This window comes from Mauremys reevesii, linkage group 6 (genome assembly GCF_016161935.1).
Source record: "Mauremys reevesii isolate NIE-2019 linkage group 6, ASM1616193v1, whole genome shotgun sequence".
Lineage (NCBI taxonomy): Eukaryota > Metazoa > Chordata > Testudines > Geoemydidae > Mauremys > Mauremys reevesii.
The window spans coordinates 120,028,146-120,045,279 of NC_052628.1; the positions used below are offsets into that span (position 1 = coordinate 120,028,146).

A 17,134-nucleotide genomic window follows, 5' to 3' on the forward strand; every position below is an offset into this window, starting at 1 on the left:
AAAAATAATTAATTTTGATACCAACTGAAACCCCACTTTAAAACAGAATCACACTTGGCAGGTTTCTGAAGAAGTCAGAGCTTCCACCACTACTTTCAATTGCTGGAGAATTTCAGCTACATAGTACTGGCTCATCTCCACTTACATGTGGCTGATGGAGGATCCCTGATGCTGAAAGTAATAGGCCCTATTCTTCCGCTATTTTAGCATTTACCTAAATTTCTTCTCTAATCCCTTGAGTTCACTATGCCAATCACTGGTTAGCAATATAAGCATCTGCAACTGCTGCTCTCTTATGTAGATTAATTTGTTCTGAATCACCTCATTCAATAGGAGCAGCCAAAACACAGGACAACCCATTTGGTCACTTTTGCTTGATGTACAAACCCCTCACTATTATTGTTCTGGATCACAAAACACAAGTGGCAGTGGTAGTAATCACTGACAGCATCTCAAAAACAGGAGTACTGGTCGTACTTTTGTCAAATCATAACCAGCCGGCGTATGATAAAGTTACAAAAACTCAATAATAGTACACAAGATCTCCAATTAAAGTAATAGAATTCAGGGGACTGGCGATTTTTTCTCCTCTGAAACATTCTAAGTTTAGAAAAAACAAACAGATTGCCTTTCACCACACTTCTTTAGACTGCAATCAGTCATTTGGAACAGTTATGTGACCCTGCTGGAATATCGCAACCATTCCATTTGGAGCCAGGAAGTACTTTTGCAAAATTGCAGCACAAGTAGTATTGTCTAATACCTGCTTTTGTAAGCAATCTGTGTTCTATGCTCTGTGCTTTCTCGCATTCCTGCCCAAAACACTCCACTTTAATTGAATTTCTAGCCATAGCCATCAGTTCAAAACAAAATATCAGGAATTCAGATAGGAAGTCACAGACAAGAGATTGACTTACTTATCTGAATGCTCCCCAAGATACCATACCCTTGTTACAGGTACTTCTGAAATACCAGGAATAGTGTCTAGGAGGATTCAAAATCAGTTTATGTAGATCAGTGACTACCCCGAGAGAGAGAGAAAAAAAAGTAAATGGACTCTCACGTGCAAAAAATAAATAAATCGCCATCAGCAGAATTTCAGTTGAAATGGGTGATATGATTTTCAAATATAGGAGTATCTATTCTGAATAGCTAAACTCTATTTTACAAGAATTTAAAATAAAAATAAATGTGAGAAGAGACTCCACATACTTGCACACAACTCAGTTTAGCAAATCCCTCTCTTGCTCTCAAAGGTTACTAAATGAAGATCACTATCCTCTCATGCTACAAGAGAACTACTCACTATTACCAGCTTCAGTCCTATTCCAACCACCCTGTTACAGAAGTGTCATAGCCTCAGGAAGAACTGGAGGTAGAATCATCATCTCCCAGACACTTTCTAGGAGTGAGACTACCTCAATCCCAGCCTGCCACAGAAAACAAGTTATTTAAGGAAAGGGCACACAAAGGTATTAAAACAATTTCAGATCGTCATTTATGCAAATACAACTAAAAATACGATAGGAAAAACCACCACAAGTATCATCAGATTAGATTTCCAAAGTTCTTTATTTCTGCAACTGGAAAAACAGAGGAGTGGGGGAGGGGAACCTATCTACTGAAATTCAACAAAAAGGAGCTTCCAGTTTACAAACTATTCTACTCCACTGACATTATCTACACTTACTGAAGCAGACTTTATTCACACAGGATTTATTTTTGCAAATGATGGGACATCATGAGCTCAGATTTGCTACTCAACGGACAAAAAGAACATACTCCTTTGCTGGCAGCAGATTCCTAAACATGGTTGATATTCAAAACATAGTATTACCAGGTTCAGAAACCCTATCCTGTGCCTGGAAAAGGAAGAGTTAATAGCAACTCAGGTTCATGCAGGTGCTGCACAGAAGCAGCTGCTCCAGGAACAAAGGGATTGCCTGAGAGAAGGCTGTTCTTTGAACCCAGGACCGAGTAAAAAAAAAAAAACTCTGAGCCAAGAAACATCTCTGTGTTACATTTTTATGTTTGTTATCTGTTTTTCTGAGACCAAGAGATAAAATTCTCCCTAGGAAAGGGGATCTATCTGGCTGACCCTGCACTTTTGTGCTTTATTGCTTCATCAGCTTTAACACCAATATGGTCACAATACTTTGAATTAAGGACCACAAGAGTATTATGATGGAAACCCAGAACAGTTTGTTTTATTACAAATTAATAAAGAATATTAAAAAATACACCAGAACATGAAGTGTCTTAAAAACAACCTGTAAAAACACTTTTCTTCCATTAGAAATGAACAAACTAATGGACACCCTCCTGAATATATATCCAAGTACAGCAATACAATTTAGAAGCTTATATTTGTACTACATAGTGAGTAGTGAAAGCGTGCAAGACATAACAGACAAGAACAGGCTGGAAATTTCAACAAACATTTAGAAGTTTCAATAAAAGAGGAAAGAATTTTCCCCATTTTTGTTACTAGCTGTAATAGACATCAATGAAGAACATCCAATATATATTTTTCCTGTTTATTTGTAAATTGATACTTCAGCTTATAGCACACTGTTCAGCAAACTTCTTCACAAATATAAACGTTACTGTCACACAGTCTTGATAGTTTTGACACACTATACTCTTAATTGGTTAAGAGCTTTTTCTCTCCCTAAAAAAAATAAAGCAGTAAGAATTTCGGAAAGTCCTGAAATGCCCTAATCCATAGGCATAATTTAAAGAGAATTATAGTATCTGCCATACTTGTTTTCCTACAATTTTGTAAACACTTCTTTAAATATAAAATCAAAACTTTGCTTGAAATATAAATATACATATATTAAAAATACACACACGCAGTTTCTGCACCATGAAGAATCCATGTGCTCCCATGGCTTGTGAGCCAAAAAGTGCAGCATTTTACTACAAAACCTGCCTCCAAATTCCATACACAAGCCATTTCTTCCTGCTTGGCTTTCTGCCATACCAACTTATAAGAGAAAAAAAGTGGTCCCACGCAAGAGATCCACTTTGCAGAATATCTGCAAACTCCAAAAAGGCGACATAGTCTGATTATGTAAGGAAGAAGCTAAAAGTACAACACATGCTACCGCAGGGGAAAAGAAAGTATAGCTCTAATCTTGCAAACATTTGCACAGATTCTTAGCCAAATCAATGGGACCACTCCCATGCATAAAGTAACATTAATAAATGTCTTTATAGGATCAGGGCCTAAGCTACTACAGAAAACAGAGTAAATGTATGCTCTGAACAGCTGTAACTTGCTATTGGCAAAATACAGACACACCTCAGTTGACATTCAGATACACAGGGCAAGCTGTAAGGGAGGTGAGGGAGCAGTACTTCACCAAGAACTGCCAGAGCACTGGAACAGTTTGCTGCACCTTGCTCCCTGTCGTGGTCACTTACTACAAATTTTGCCACACGTAGTAATGAAGTGCTCCATATCTTTCCCAGCACAGAATCTGCAATTCTGTCTTTTCAATGAGTGTTACTGGACACAACCCCTATTGATTATATAGCCATTCTCCCTCCACACCTGGATGGCATGGTACATAACATACACAATCTTAGGGGATTCCTTTAAAACAGGAGTTCCCAAACTGGGGGTCAGGACCCCTCCGGGGTCACGAGATTATTACAAGGGGGCCTGTGAGCTGTCAGCCTCCACTCAAACACCACTTTGCCTCCAGCATTTATAATGGCATTACATATATTTAGAAGTGTTTTTAATTTATATGGGGGGGGGAGTTTCGCACTCAGAGGCTTGCCATGTGAAAGGGGTCGCCAGTACAAGAGTTTGAGAACTACTGCTTTTAAAAAAAAAATGTAAAAAGAATCCTACACAGGGGAGTACATAGACCATGGGATAGAATTGAAATTTAATAAAAAGTCATGAAATTCAGAGTTAAATTCTGTCCCGTGTACATTTGCATTAAGACAGTGTACTTTAAGACATGATCATATGATATATCTCATAATACAAAATACTATGTATGTGCATGTGTATGTACTATTATAGTGCAATTTCTTTGAACGGTTGTAAGGTATTTATTATTTGCTGACACACAAGTAACATTGTTCTGTTCAATATTGTGCAATCATGCAAGGGAAGACCCTATTGCAGGGGCAGTCTATTTTTTGTCAAGATCCAAATTTCTTAGTCAAGGTACAGTCAAGGTCCAAACACCAGAGGAAGTAATAAAAATCCCAACAATAATAGTAAGCAAATAAAAAGATTTAAAATAAAAAGTCCACCTATTCATTCCCCCTGCCCTATTGTAATGCATAGATACAAGGAGGAGGAATGAAGATTAAGCGTAAAGCTTAAAACAAGCGTACCTGACTTTTGTGCAATTAGAATCAAGCAACGTTGCATTAAAAGCTCCTTTTAGGTTTTTTTTCCCCTTGGAAGTCTCCCATGCATTTTTATTTTTTATTATTATGCAGCTACTGACCAAGCCCAATGGCTTAATTTACGAGAGCTGAAAGATTACAACCCTCAGTAGAATAACGGCAAGTTGATTATTAAGCAAGAATCAAATCAAACATTATTATTAAGCAAGATCTGAAACATAAAAGCCTCCATTATTGGTCCATCTATGAAAGAAAGATTTCCCAACAAGACTGTTGCAGGTGCACAATAACCTGGTGAACATGGGTTATCTTTGCCTGGATGCAGAAGGAGAAGTTAGCAAGATGTTTTGAAGTGTTATGCCACAAGTATGCTGATGACACCACATCCCTTTTCATTGGGCCAAAACTGAAGCCATGTGAACTGAACCTTGGATGAGAGCGAGCAGGCTCAAGATCAACCCAAATAAGAAGGTGGCATATTGGTAGCAGCTCAATTCCTTCAATGGGGGAGGTGGGGACGGAGTATATTTTAAGAAAGTGAACAACTAGAGCGTGTGTGTGTGTGTGTGTGTGTGTGTGTGTGTGTGTGTGTGTGTGTGTGTGTGTGTGTGTGTGTGTGTGTGTGTCAGAAGTTCAGAAAACAAAACATTCAGCATGCTCAAAACACTTCTTAAAATACCCATAACTTCGCTATTTCAAAACCACTTCCCTCTCCTTCCTCCAAACAGAACAGAGAGCGTGCATTTTTTCATTCTACATTACATGTCAAATAAGTGCTAAAAGAAAGCTATATTGTTAAGTTATCAGAGCACAAAAAGACCAACCAATACTTCTCACCAGTTGAAAAAAAATGTTTTTCCATGTTCAGATAGCTCAAACAACCAAATGGATATGTATTATGCTTTGTGCACACAAGACAGAAAGAGTACTTCAGAAAAAGCATGAGAGATTTCAACCAAAAGGCATCTATAGAGCAAATAAAAAGCAACTGAAAAACATGCACCGAATGGACGTTCCATCTCACCTCTAACTGCATCAACAACATATCACAATAGTAAGCCACAAGCATGAAGGGAGGAAAGTATAATTTAGTTACAAATTAATCAGTTGTACAAGTTAAAGACCACAAACTTTTTAAGACTAGCTCTTTAATATCTTGTATTCTCACCTGTTCCATATAGTCCCCTCCTCCTTCTGTACTACACCTTTCAGGTTGGGCACATTCATATTTAACTGACATTTTAGTCAAAACTCTCTCCACCTAAACTTCTGATTCATATTAGAAACCAAACAAGAAACCACCTGTAAATCTCATGCTTCAGATATTTTACGAAAGAAGCCGAGGTTGGAATGGTATTAGTAGAACAAGATTTAAAACACCATCTTTCATATCAAATCATGAATTAAAAAGATTTTGTATGCATGAGGGCCTCATTTTGCCAAGATAATCTTGATGTGAGAAGTGGCAAGGCTAAAAATATAAAAAGGTAAGCAAAATCTTTCTAAAAATTGAACCTGCCTCCCCCCACCCACCGGATTTATATAATGTTCAGATATGCTTATTAGTGCTCTTGCTAAAGTGTTTCTTCCTGCTCCCTTTGGTGACAAGACTATTTTTCACCTTAAGTATGTGCAAGCAGAGCATCACCCAAAATATTTCTGCCTCTACGCCTGCCCCAAAGCACAACATACAGATAAACCAGAAGGAGTACAAAACCTTCTGCTTGTTTATTTTCTAAAAGTAACATTAAACTGGAAAGAATTAGCTAAAAGTTCAAGCAGCACCTGCACTCTTCAGACAAAATGATGTCTCAGCAACAACACAAACACACACACACGAGCACCAGAATTTCAAACGTATTAAATTGCATACAAGGAAAAAAGGAAGTTTCATAATATAAACTAAACTAAAGAATGTAACCATGACTATCCAATCGTCAAGGAGGTACTGAATAATTATGGACAGCTGAATTTAGTCATTCAATAATCGAGGCTTTTTCAGTGTTGCTATTAGACATTGGGTGGGCCTGAGCCTCTTACAGATACTTTTGTTTCACTGAGGCTGTGCAGTATTTCATTAAATGACTTGTAATTGATAATTTTGTATTTTTCAACTTAATTGGAAGTACTAGTTTTTAAATCAAAAAGGATAGAGTCTTTTAATAAATGCTAACTATAAGACACTAGGCCTGATTCTCCTTTCACTTACACAGCGGCAAAGCAGACAACTCCACTGAAGTCTATCTAGTTATACTAGTGTAAAACAAGTGTAAGGGAAGAGTCACGCCCATTACCTTCACATGTAGCTTTGCAATAGTTCCCTCGCTGACAGAAGCACCTGACCCAGTCTTTTAGCAAGTGTAGCCAAGATCCGGGGATGGGGCTGTACACTAGAGGTAAGTACAGCATTCCAAATGTATTTGCGTATTCTACAGCTAACCAGTTTTCATGTTTTAGCTAAAATAGCTAGTAATATTCAGAAGAGGCTTTTTTGTACCATCCAAAATGGGCTATCAGCACACCACAGCCCTGTCCTGTACCTTGGCAAGTGTGGCATTGCACCCAAGGAGCCTGCCCCTCTACTGTTTTAGTGGCTGATTCTGCAAGGTCATTCAACTCCTTCTTAAATCAATGGGAACTGAGGTCACTCAGGGCCGTGCTGAATTAGGCCTTCACTAGTTACGCAATCTAAATTGATGTTGCACAGCAAAAGATAAATTTTAAAATTAAATACTTTCTCTCTTCCCCTTCCCAATATTAAATAGGAGTATGTCCTATGGGATAGAAAAGACAGATTTTTCTTAATTATGAAAGATTTCCCTACTCTACCCCAGCAAAGCATTACTTTCAGAGTATTCATCATATTCCAGTAACTGTAGCAATAGTAAAAGCAACAAAGAATCCTGTGGCACCTTATAGACTAACAGACGTTTTGCAGCATGAGCTTTCGTGGGTGAATACCCACTTCTTCGGATGCAAGAGGTGGTTTATGTCATTATGTTTGTCTGAAACCTGAAGGGTTCTCTACAGTTATTTGTCTTGCAGTTTTAAAAAGAATGTGCCCTAAAATAGAGCCATCATGTTATCAGACTAATGACATAGCGAGCAATAAATCTGAAAAACATACGTTTGTCAGCAGTTGCTGTTTGCTATAGGAAAGCAGCAGTAACTAGCCCAAGCAACTGCCATCACCTCCCCTCCATACTGTACCTTTTAATCAACTTACCATGTGCCGACAAAGCAACATAGCATATCTCTGGCCTAGTATACCATGTCTTCACAGAATCTTTTCCTGATTGAGTGAACATATTTATATTCACCATATATTAATAAATATTTAATTTGCTCAAGAAACTAGGAGCTAAGTGAAAAACTTATCAAGATGATCCATAGGAGAATCTTACTGGAAGATGCATATTATCTGAAAACGATCATCATCATAAAAAACAAGCGTACAAATGAATGTGTATTTTTCCCAAAACAACCCCGAAATCTCTCTCCCTTTGGCTAAGGGCATTTACTTTCTTAAAAATATACTAAATGCTTAAACCCTTGAAATGGGTCATTCCATATACTGTGGGTTAATTTATTTCTATTTAAAAGCTGTTTATAAGAACCAGAAATTAAAGTTTGTTTTGTTTTTTAAAACCTACTTTCCAAGGTTTTCACTAAATAATTCAGAGAACCAAAAGGTAAATTGTAATTTATTATTCAAGCTAGCTAATTTCTACCAAAAGACTAGGCTGCATTACATGCTCTGGGTTCTCAATTCTGAGCAAGTTCTCACTAAGGATTGCCATCAAACTACAATCATTTCACCTAAAATACACTAGCCTTGAATATAAAAAGGTGCAAGAACAGATTTTTATCCACCAAATCCAAGTATTGAATGTGCTTCATTTATTATTACTACGGAGATACCCTTGCATCTTGCTCTGCTTAAGAGGGTCATAAAGCTGTGAAGGGACCAGTGTAACCTAAGCAAGAAGGCCCACATCTCTGAGCATGCAAGATTTAAGCATGACACTTCCCATAAAACCACTGTAACTGCTATTCAATTCAAAAATAGAACCATACGTACTGCACACCGATAACTGCTAAGGGCATAAAAAATCACATGTGACAATCTGAAATTTATTGGGAGTTTTCAGCAGTAATTTAACTACTGTTTAGCATATACTGCATCAGGCAAAATCGCTTTGAATTGCAAGAGCTTTCCACCTCACTTTCAATACAAATAGTGGCAGCACCCTTACAAATAAGTCCATTCCCTTCACACCCTGCAGTTTTGCATATGTTTGAAAACAGGCACTGATCCTTTGATCAGCTGTTTCAATTCCTCCAGACTAAAACTCTTAGCAGCTGCTTACTTATCTGCCTAAATAAGTATCTCCCACCACCCCTCATAATAATATTCTATAGTAAGGCTTTGACTGATGTGAGTCTTTGACATCATTAATTTGTAGTTTTTAGAACTATTCCATCTAAAATTGAAATATAACAAGGCTGAAAATTGCAAGCAGCGTTAACTGATTTTAGTGCAGCTACCAGGAGTCAGCCAAAAGGTAGCTTTCCTAAGTAGAAACATTTCAGAGAAAAGCCATCTTTAAAATGCTTAGTCTACACTCACTGAAAGTACGTTATTCTAATATGTTATTGTTTTTAAGGTTCCTTCCTCCCCAAATATCACAACAACAAAAATAATTGTACAGATCAGAGCTTACAAAAAACTGAAGGTGAAAAGGACTGAAATTTTCCATTAAAACCACACCTCTCTTACCAACTGACAAGCATGTCTCTAACTGTTCTCATCTTTTTCACTTACAAGATATGCCTACAGTGACAGAGGTAACGCACTTTCCTCTAGTTCTGCCTGAAAGTGCCTCTTAAGATCAGGATCAATTTCCTGGATGAAAAGAAGAGTCAGCAGTTCAGCTCTATATTTTCTATTCCACTACCCGTTTATTAATTTGACAATCTTGAATAAAGCCCTTTGCATCTGTTCACATGTATATTTAATGGGAAAACAAATGTGAAACAAAAAACCATACTTCACTAAACACTGGGGGGATGGGGACGTGACAGATTCTGACTTTGTCTGTAAAACGTACTAAGTTTCCTTAATACTGAAAGATAAATAAAGTTCATAATATTGTTATTTCAATGTTTTGAAAACAGAGACTCGATTAATAGTTTTCAATTAGTCTGCTCTTTACTTTCAATAGTGTGACTAACAGAAAATCTTTATCAACTGTAAAACAAAAAACAATTTTGGCACTGATTCTGCAAATGCTTCAGCACATGGTAGCAAAGTTAAGCAGGTGCATAATTATTTGCAGAATTGGGGGCTTAAAGAGTATTTTTTGTAAGACTAATCTGGTTTTCCACCAAAGTCTTGATCAGTAAACATAAACAGCCCGATTTAAAAAAAATAAGCTTCAATTAGGCAGCTCCCTAAATAGGAACTAATCTCTTTTGAAGAGTCTGGCCTTAACACAGTTCTAAGTACTATTTTTATACACGGGCCCTACAAGCTTTCCTCACCGTAACAACTCTGCAACTGTAGTTTAAGTGAGTTTCTAAGCAAAAGGTTTGGGCTAATAAATAAAGCCAGCCCCTCCCCTTCTCAGAGAAAGCTAAAGAAAATGCATTCAGTCTAATTCAGTGCTGGCACAGTGCTATATAGTTACATGTTACAAGGACTACGATGAATTAAACACTTCAACTATAAGGACGGAGTTTCTTCTCTGTAATTGTGACACGTTTCAAATCATAGGAAATATACATCTACAATTTCAAGTTTTTCATGGCCGGCATTACTGTACAGGTTGTTGAAAGTATCAGGAAGTTAGGAGCAGCTTTAAGAAAGGAAAATTTTGGGTTTAAGTCAACAAATCCACTTAAAGTATAATCAATTTAAAAAAGATATAGAAATAGTTTCAAGTAAAACAGCTGCTCCCAAGACTTGCCAATTTTTGCACTTTTACGAATATATGTTTTTCCTATTAAATATCATCTCTCTGCTTGTATGGGCCTTTCATAGAGCAACAGGGAAAACTGACTATATACAAAGTAAAACACAAACAAGTATTTTTACATAATCTTCAGAGTTACCTTTAGAAATAATAGGTAAAACAATCAAATAGAAGTATGATTTTAAGTTGATGTCTCTTTAGTACAAATTCCAGTCAACATAAATAAATCCAGCTATTTATAAAATACTTATATAGCTCTCATTTTAAAGAGAAACTTCTACCAGTTCTGTAAATCATTCCCCCCCTCCAAAAAAAACACCCAACCCCAAAATATCAGCATAAATAAAAATTGTATGTTCCAAGAGAGGACAAACAGCTTTTACCCCACCCACCAATCCCCCAAAATGTTTTCATTCTTTGCTGTTTTCCTGCACTACTTCACAGCTAGTAACTTCATAAACATACAGTAAAATTCCTATTGCCATACACAACTCTGAGAAGAGAACTCATCATAGGCCCCAAATCCTGTAAACACTTACACACGTTTAACTTTAAACACGGAGGGGTCCCACTGAAGTCAATGAGACCACTCACATGCTTTAATGTTAAGTACACACATTTAAGTTTTTGCAGATTTGAGGCCTTAATATTTTAGCACCAAAATAAAGTTGCAGTGAGCAGCCAAAAACTGTTCCTCACTGGGGTAATACTGAGTAGCCACTTTTAAGAGGAAACAGACATGACTCTTTAAATAATAATAGTTTAAAAAAAAAGTGTCAGGTGTCAAATGCCCAATATAAAGTGGTAATTAAGAAGGCAGATGATGTTTCCAAAAGAATAAGGATATTTTCCAATAATCCCCACATTACCAAGATATATAAGAATTTAAGAACTCACTTATTTTTAATTGGCATATTTATTGGAAAGAAGGAAAGATAGCCTAAAGAGTTAGCCTCCGTTTTGGATTTACACATAGATATAGTAGTTCCTCTCCCATATATTTTCAAAACTAAGCATCACTGCTAACTGATTGTCATTTTCTTCCCAAATTAAATATTGAATAAAAATCAGAATGCTATTCCTATGAAAACGGATTTCTGATGCCAAGACAAAAAGCTTTTGGACAGCAAAAATTAAAGCAATCACAAATGCTCATTAAGATTAAATAGGAGTAGTTTATATGTATGGTTGCTAAAAACTATATGTTATTAATACTAAGAGTCAGTTTTATTACCTAGTTGTTTCTTTCCCACAGTAGTCCGTGCTAGCCACGAACAATCACACATCTCACATGGCTACTATATGCAGTGGATACCCTATGAGTATTATCAAAGTTCTGTTGTTCTGTTCAAGGATTCAAAGTCTATATTTAACAAAATATTGTATGAGGGCATAGCCACAGCTGAAGCCAATGTAAAGAGAAAGTAATGTGAAGTAAATTCAGACCTACTATAGCTATAGGCTAGGAAAAACGAAGAAGATAATATATTATTACATTAATAACAGATGTGCTATTTCAACTTCAGCTACAGTCTCTCCACTACAATAGTATAATTTATAATTCTGCATCTGACACTAAGAAAATAAAACCCTGAAACATCTCAAATGGTGGAATGATTTTAAATGCTTATATACTATCTTTTAGAATATAATCTACATGGCAGAGATTACCCCAATGGACTATATGCAGCAAGAGAATTAAACACCATCCTTTGTGATGCTGGAATGATTGAACTGTCTGCCCAAATATTGGGAGTAAATATGAACAGAAAGAAAGGAAATATCTCCTCCATGCAGTCTTGTAGATTTGATAGATCCACAATGATCTAGGCCAGTCTATTTCTCACTTTGATTATCATAAAAGTTTCAGTTGTACTGAAAGTTACCATGAGGCAAAACTTGAATAAAATCACAACCAGTTTATTTACTTTGTTGTATTTTTTCAAGTGACTTCCTTTAAAGTCATTTTCCTAGGGACCTGAGCTTCTCTTCTCCCTGTATGTGCTGCTCCCATGTCATCCCGGGACTTATCACCGCACAGCTTCAGTCTGTGTGACAACACTGTGAGTGTCCATGAAAATGACTGTGAGCTCAGAGCTGAAGTCGTCATCAGATCAAGGTTTCCCCAGCAGAAATGAGACAGACAAAAACAGACCCCCCCCCAATTTATGATGAGTACGGGGTTGAAAAATGCCTCCATACACAGAAGTCTCTCCATTTCTCTGCACCAAACTTCCCACAAGTAAGCAGAAAGCATGTTTAATGTCTGATATTATATACACCCACCCACCACCACGCTGTACAGACAGACACATGTCATCTTCCCTGTGGGGACTGATACAGAGAGATTGCTCGGAAAAGCTAAGGCTGAACAACTCTGCAGAACTGTTACAGATTGTGTCAACTTCGGGAAAACAAAGTGGGCTGTTACTCCTATGATCTCTTATGGCAGCCTCCGCACCACCCGACTCTTCAGTCCCCCTAACAATCCCCCCCCCCATCACCTCAAGTTCCAGCAGCCTGTCCCTCGAGTACTCCTAGTACCCCCATAGCCAGGCCCCCCAGCACCGCATGTCCCAGGCAATGTCCCCTGCACCCCACCCAGCACCCACTCATCTATCCCCTCACATACCCCACTGCCCCCCGCTTCCCCCCCACATCCCCCTCTCCTCCGGCATCCCAACCACCCCCCTCTCCCTCCACCCCACACCACACCCCCACTCCCCTCAGCGCGCCCCCACACTCCCCGGCCCCGTTACCTGGCGCGGGGGCGGCCCGGGGGTGCCCGTGGCCGGCGGGGCTGCCTCTGCCCTGGCTGCGGGCTCCTTGCTCCGGGAGGCTCGGCCCGTGGAGGGGCGGCGGCGGCTGGAAGTGCGCGGCGGCCCCGCTCATGGCGAGGGTGAGGAAGCCGGAGCGGGACCGGGAGCGGGTGCGGGGCGGCTCCAGCAGCAGGAAGGGGGCCGGCGGGGAGGCGGCGGCGGGGGCCGGCGGCGGGGAGGGGAAGGCGGGCGGCAGCGGCGGCGGCGAGGGGAGGAAGGCGGCGGCAGCGGGAGGAGCCGCCGCTCTGCCGCTCAGCCCGGCTGCCGGGGCCGCCTCGCCGGCCTGGCCGGGGGGATCCAGGCGCCCGGCGGCCCGCGGCTCCTCGGCGCCGGCCCCCTGCTTGGCGGGGTCCCGCTCCCGCAGCCGGGCCGGGGGGAAGGGGCGGGCGTCGGGCTGCGCCGCGCGGGGCTGCGAGCTGGCGGCGATCGGCATCGGCTCGCCCGGCCGGCGGGGCCGGGGTCTCCCAGCGGCAGGCGAGGCCGGGGCGCGAGGGGAGCCCGCCGGGGAAACTTACTTTGCCGGGGGGCGGGGAAAGGGCTGGAGCGGGGCCGCGCGGCGGGGAGGGGCCCGGGGCAGGGGGGCCGCCCGGCTCCGGGGGCTCAGCCGCGACAGAGAGAAAACAAAGGCGGCTGCCAGCCCGCGGTGCCGCCTCCTGCGAGCCGCCGCGCCGCGCCGGGGAAACGAAAGCGAAGGGCATCCGAGGGGCGGGGCGGCAGCGCCTCTCCCGGCCGCCCGGCTCCCCTCTCCGCCCGCCCGCGGCTTCCAGCCGCCTTTGTGTGCGCGCCCCTCGGCCCGCCTCCGGCCTGCTGGGGGGCGCCGCGCCCGGGCGCGGGGAGAACTTGCGGCCGCCTCTGGGCAAGAAAGTCTCGGCTGGCTCCGTCCCCCGGCGCTGCCCTGTCGCTGCGCGGCCTCGCCGCCCCGCAGCAATTACAGCGCGGAGCTCGCCAGCCCTGCGCCGCCCGCCCTGCGCCTTCCCACTTCCGTGCCCAGCCCGTCCGCTCGGAGCCCGCCAGCCAGGGGGCAGAGCTTCCCCGGAACACACCGGGGCCCTGCCCGGGGCTCCCCGCCGGCCCCGGCCAACCCACAAACTTTTCTCCCCCCGCCCCGCGCTAGCAGCTCGGGGTCCAGCCCCGCTCTGCCCGCCCCATTGCTGCTGTGGGGAGCGGCGGGCGCCTTTACATCGCCTGGCTGGGGCTTCCCAGCGCCGGCTTCACACAGAGCTCCCCAGCGCTGCCCGGGCCGGGGGGATAGCGGGGGGCACTGGGACTAACACAGCACTGCCGGGGGGGGGGGCACTGGTACTAACACAGCGCTGCCCGGGGGGGATAGCAGGGGGCACTGGGACTAACACAGCGCTGCCCTGGGCGGGGGCACTGGGACTAACACAGCGCTGCCCTGGGCGGGGGCACTGGGACTAACACAGCGCTGCCCTAGGCGGGGGCACTGGGACTAACACAGCGCTGCCGGGGACTGGGACTAACACAGCGCTGCCCGGGGCGGGGGCACTGGGACTAACACAGCGCTGCCCCGGGCCGGGGAGGGCACTGGGACTAACACAGCGCTGCCCGGGGCGCACTGGGACTAACACAGCACTGCCCCGGGGGGGGGCGCACTGGGACTAACACAGCACTGCCCCGGGGGGGGGGGCACTGGAACTAACACAGCACTGCCCCGGGGGGGGGCGCACTGGGACTAACACAGCGCTGCCCGGGGCACACTGGTACTAACAGCGCTGCCCCGGGTGGGGGGGCACTGGAACTAACCCAGCACGGCCCCGGGGGGGGCGCACTGGTACTAACACACCGCTGCCCCGGGGCACTGGAACTAACACAGCACTGCCCCGGGGGGGGCGCACTGGTACTAACACAGCGCTGCCCTGGGGGGGGGGTGCCCTGGTACAAACACAGCGCTGCCCCGGGGGGGGGCCCTGGTACTAACACAGCACTGCCCAGGGCCGGGGGGGCACTGGGACTAACACAGCGCTGCCCCGGGCCGGGGGCGCACTGGTACTAACACAGCGCTGCCCGGGGGCACTGGGACTAACACAGCGCTACCCGGGAGCACTGGGACTAACACAGCACTGCCCCGGGCCGGTGGGGCACTGGGACTAACACAGCGCTGCCCCAGGCCGGGGGGGCACTGGGACTAACACAGCGCTGCCCCGGGCCAGGGGAATAGCGGGGGGCACTGGGACTAACACAGCACTGCCGGGGGGGGGGCACTGGGACTAACACAGCGCTGCCCGGGTGGGGGGGGCACTGGTACTAACACAGCGCTGCCCCAGGGGGGGCACTGGGACTAACACAGCACTGTCCGGGGGGGGGGGGGCACTGCTACTAACACAGCGCTGCCCAGGCCGGGGGGATAGCGGGGGGCACTGGGACTAACACAGAACTGCCGGGCGGGCGGCACTGGTACTAACACAGCACTGCCCGGGGCGGGGGGCACTAGTGCTAACCAGGGCCATCCTTAGGATTTATGGTGCCCTAGGCGGGATTATTAAACTGGTGCCCCTGTGCCTGTCTTGCTCTTAGCAACACAAACATAAGCTTACACTATTGGAAAACTTGCCACATGGATGTTATTAAAACCAGATTAACTTAATGAAGAACCCAGCTACGGTGACCAGATCCAGATGTCCTGATTTTATAGGGCCAGTCCCGATATTTGGGGCTTTGTCTTATATAGGTACCAATTACCCCCCACCTAGGGTGATCAGACAGCAAGTGTGAAAAATCGGGATGGGGTGGGGGGGGAATAGGATCCTATATAAGAAAAAGACCCATATATCAGGACTGTCCCTATAAAATCGGGACATCTGGTCACCCTATAGGTGAGTTCCTTCCCCCACCCCTTCCCAGAGACCCCAGCAGCCAATCCCCCCCTCAGACTGTGCTGCATTCAGCTCTCTCTAGGACCCAGCAGCCCTGCTCTTACATGCTCCCAGGCTGGGGGGATAACGGGGGGGCACTGGTACTAACCCAGCGCTGCCTGGGGGGGGGCACTGGGACTAACACAGTGCTGCTGGGGTTCTGGTACTAACACACCACTGCCCGGGCCGGGGTGGGGGGCACTGGGACTAACTGCGCTGCCCGGGCCAGGGGTAGCGGGGGCACTGGTACTAACACAGCACTGCCCGGGCCGGGAGGGGGGCTGGTTGGGGGCACTGGTACTAACACAGCGCTGTTCCGGGGGGGGGCGGGTCGGGGGGGGGGGAGGATGGCGGGGGGCAGCTGCTTGTCATGTTTCTTCCCCCTCCCCCTTTTAAATAGCTCCAGGGCAAAACAAAGTAAAGTGTGCTAGCCGCTGCGTGTCTGTACACGCGTGGCTCTACATGCGTGTAGACAGACATCGGCTACTGTCGTACAGGCCTGCACGTGTGTGGATGCACTAAACCCAGCCCCGCCATGCAACGATCCAGTCTGTTCTTAGTGGTGTGAAGGGGGTGGGGACAGCCGAGGGCTACCTGTACTCATAGCCTGTCCATGCATGTGCCTTTTGCACGCCCAGGTGCGCGCTGGCACGCGGGCCCCGGGGAGAAGTTGCACGCGCGCGCCCGCGCTGCCCGGGCAGAGAGAGGAGAAATGTGCAGAGATCAATGGCATTGGAGAGCCCTGAGCAGACCCAACGCGCAGAGCCCGGAATCATCCTCACCCCCCTTCCCTTTCCCCCCTTTGTTCCCAGCCGCGCGGGGGAGGGAAACGCCACCCAGGGAGCCCTGGCTGCTGGGGATTCCGCCAGCAGCGTTGTGTGCTCAGCCCGCTCTCACACGCAGCAAATACAGGCGTCCCTCCCCCAGCCCCCGGCAGCAGCTCTGGGGGAGCGCCTTAGCAGGCTGGCTTTGAAGCGCAGCTGAAGGGAATCGCGTTTGCAATCCCTGCACGGAGAGGCGTGGCGTGCATGAAAGCGGCATGCTTTCCGCGGGTTCGCTGCACCCCCCTGCAGCGGGCATGCTTGGCGGG

General features: G+C 45.2%; 1 protein-coding gene across 1 annotated transcript in view; it reads right to left on the reverse strand.

Annotated features, from left to right (window-relative positions):
- Positions 1 to 13,319, reverse strand: part of RNF38 (ring finger protein 38) — a 194,306-nt gene extending 180,987 nt beyond the window's left edge. The window contains exon 1 of the mRNA XM_039544538.1: positions 13,112 to 13,319. Within this exon, the coding sequence (XP_039400472.1) occupies positions 13,112 to 13,244 (133 nt within the window). The 5' untranslated portion in view covers positions 13,245 to 13,319. The remainder of the gene's footprint in view (positions 1 to 13,111) is intronic.
- Between the last annotated feature and the right edge of the window lie 3,815 nt (positions 13,320 to 17,134).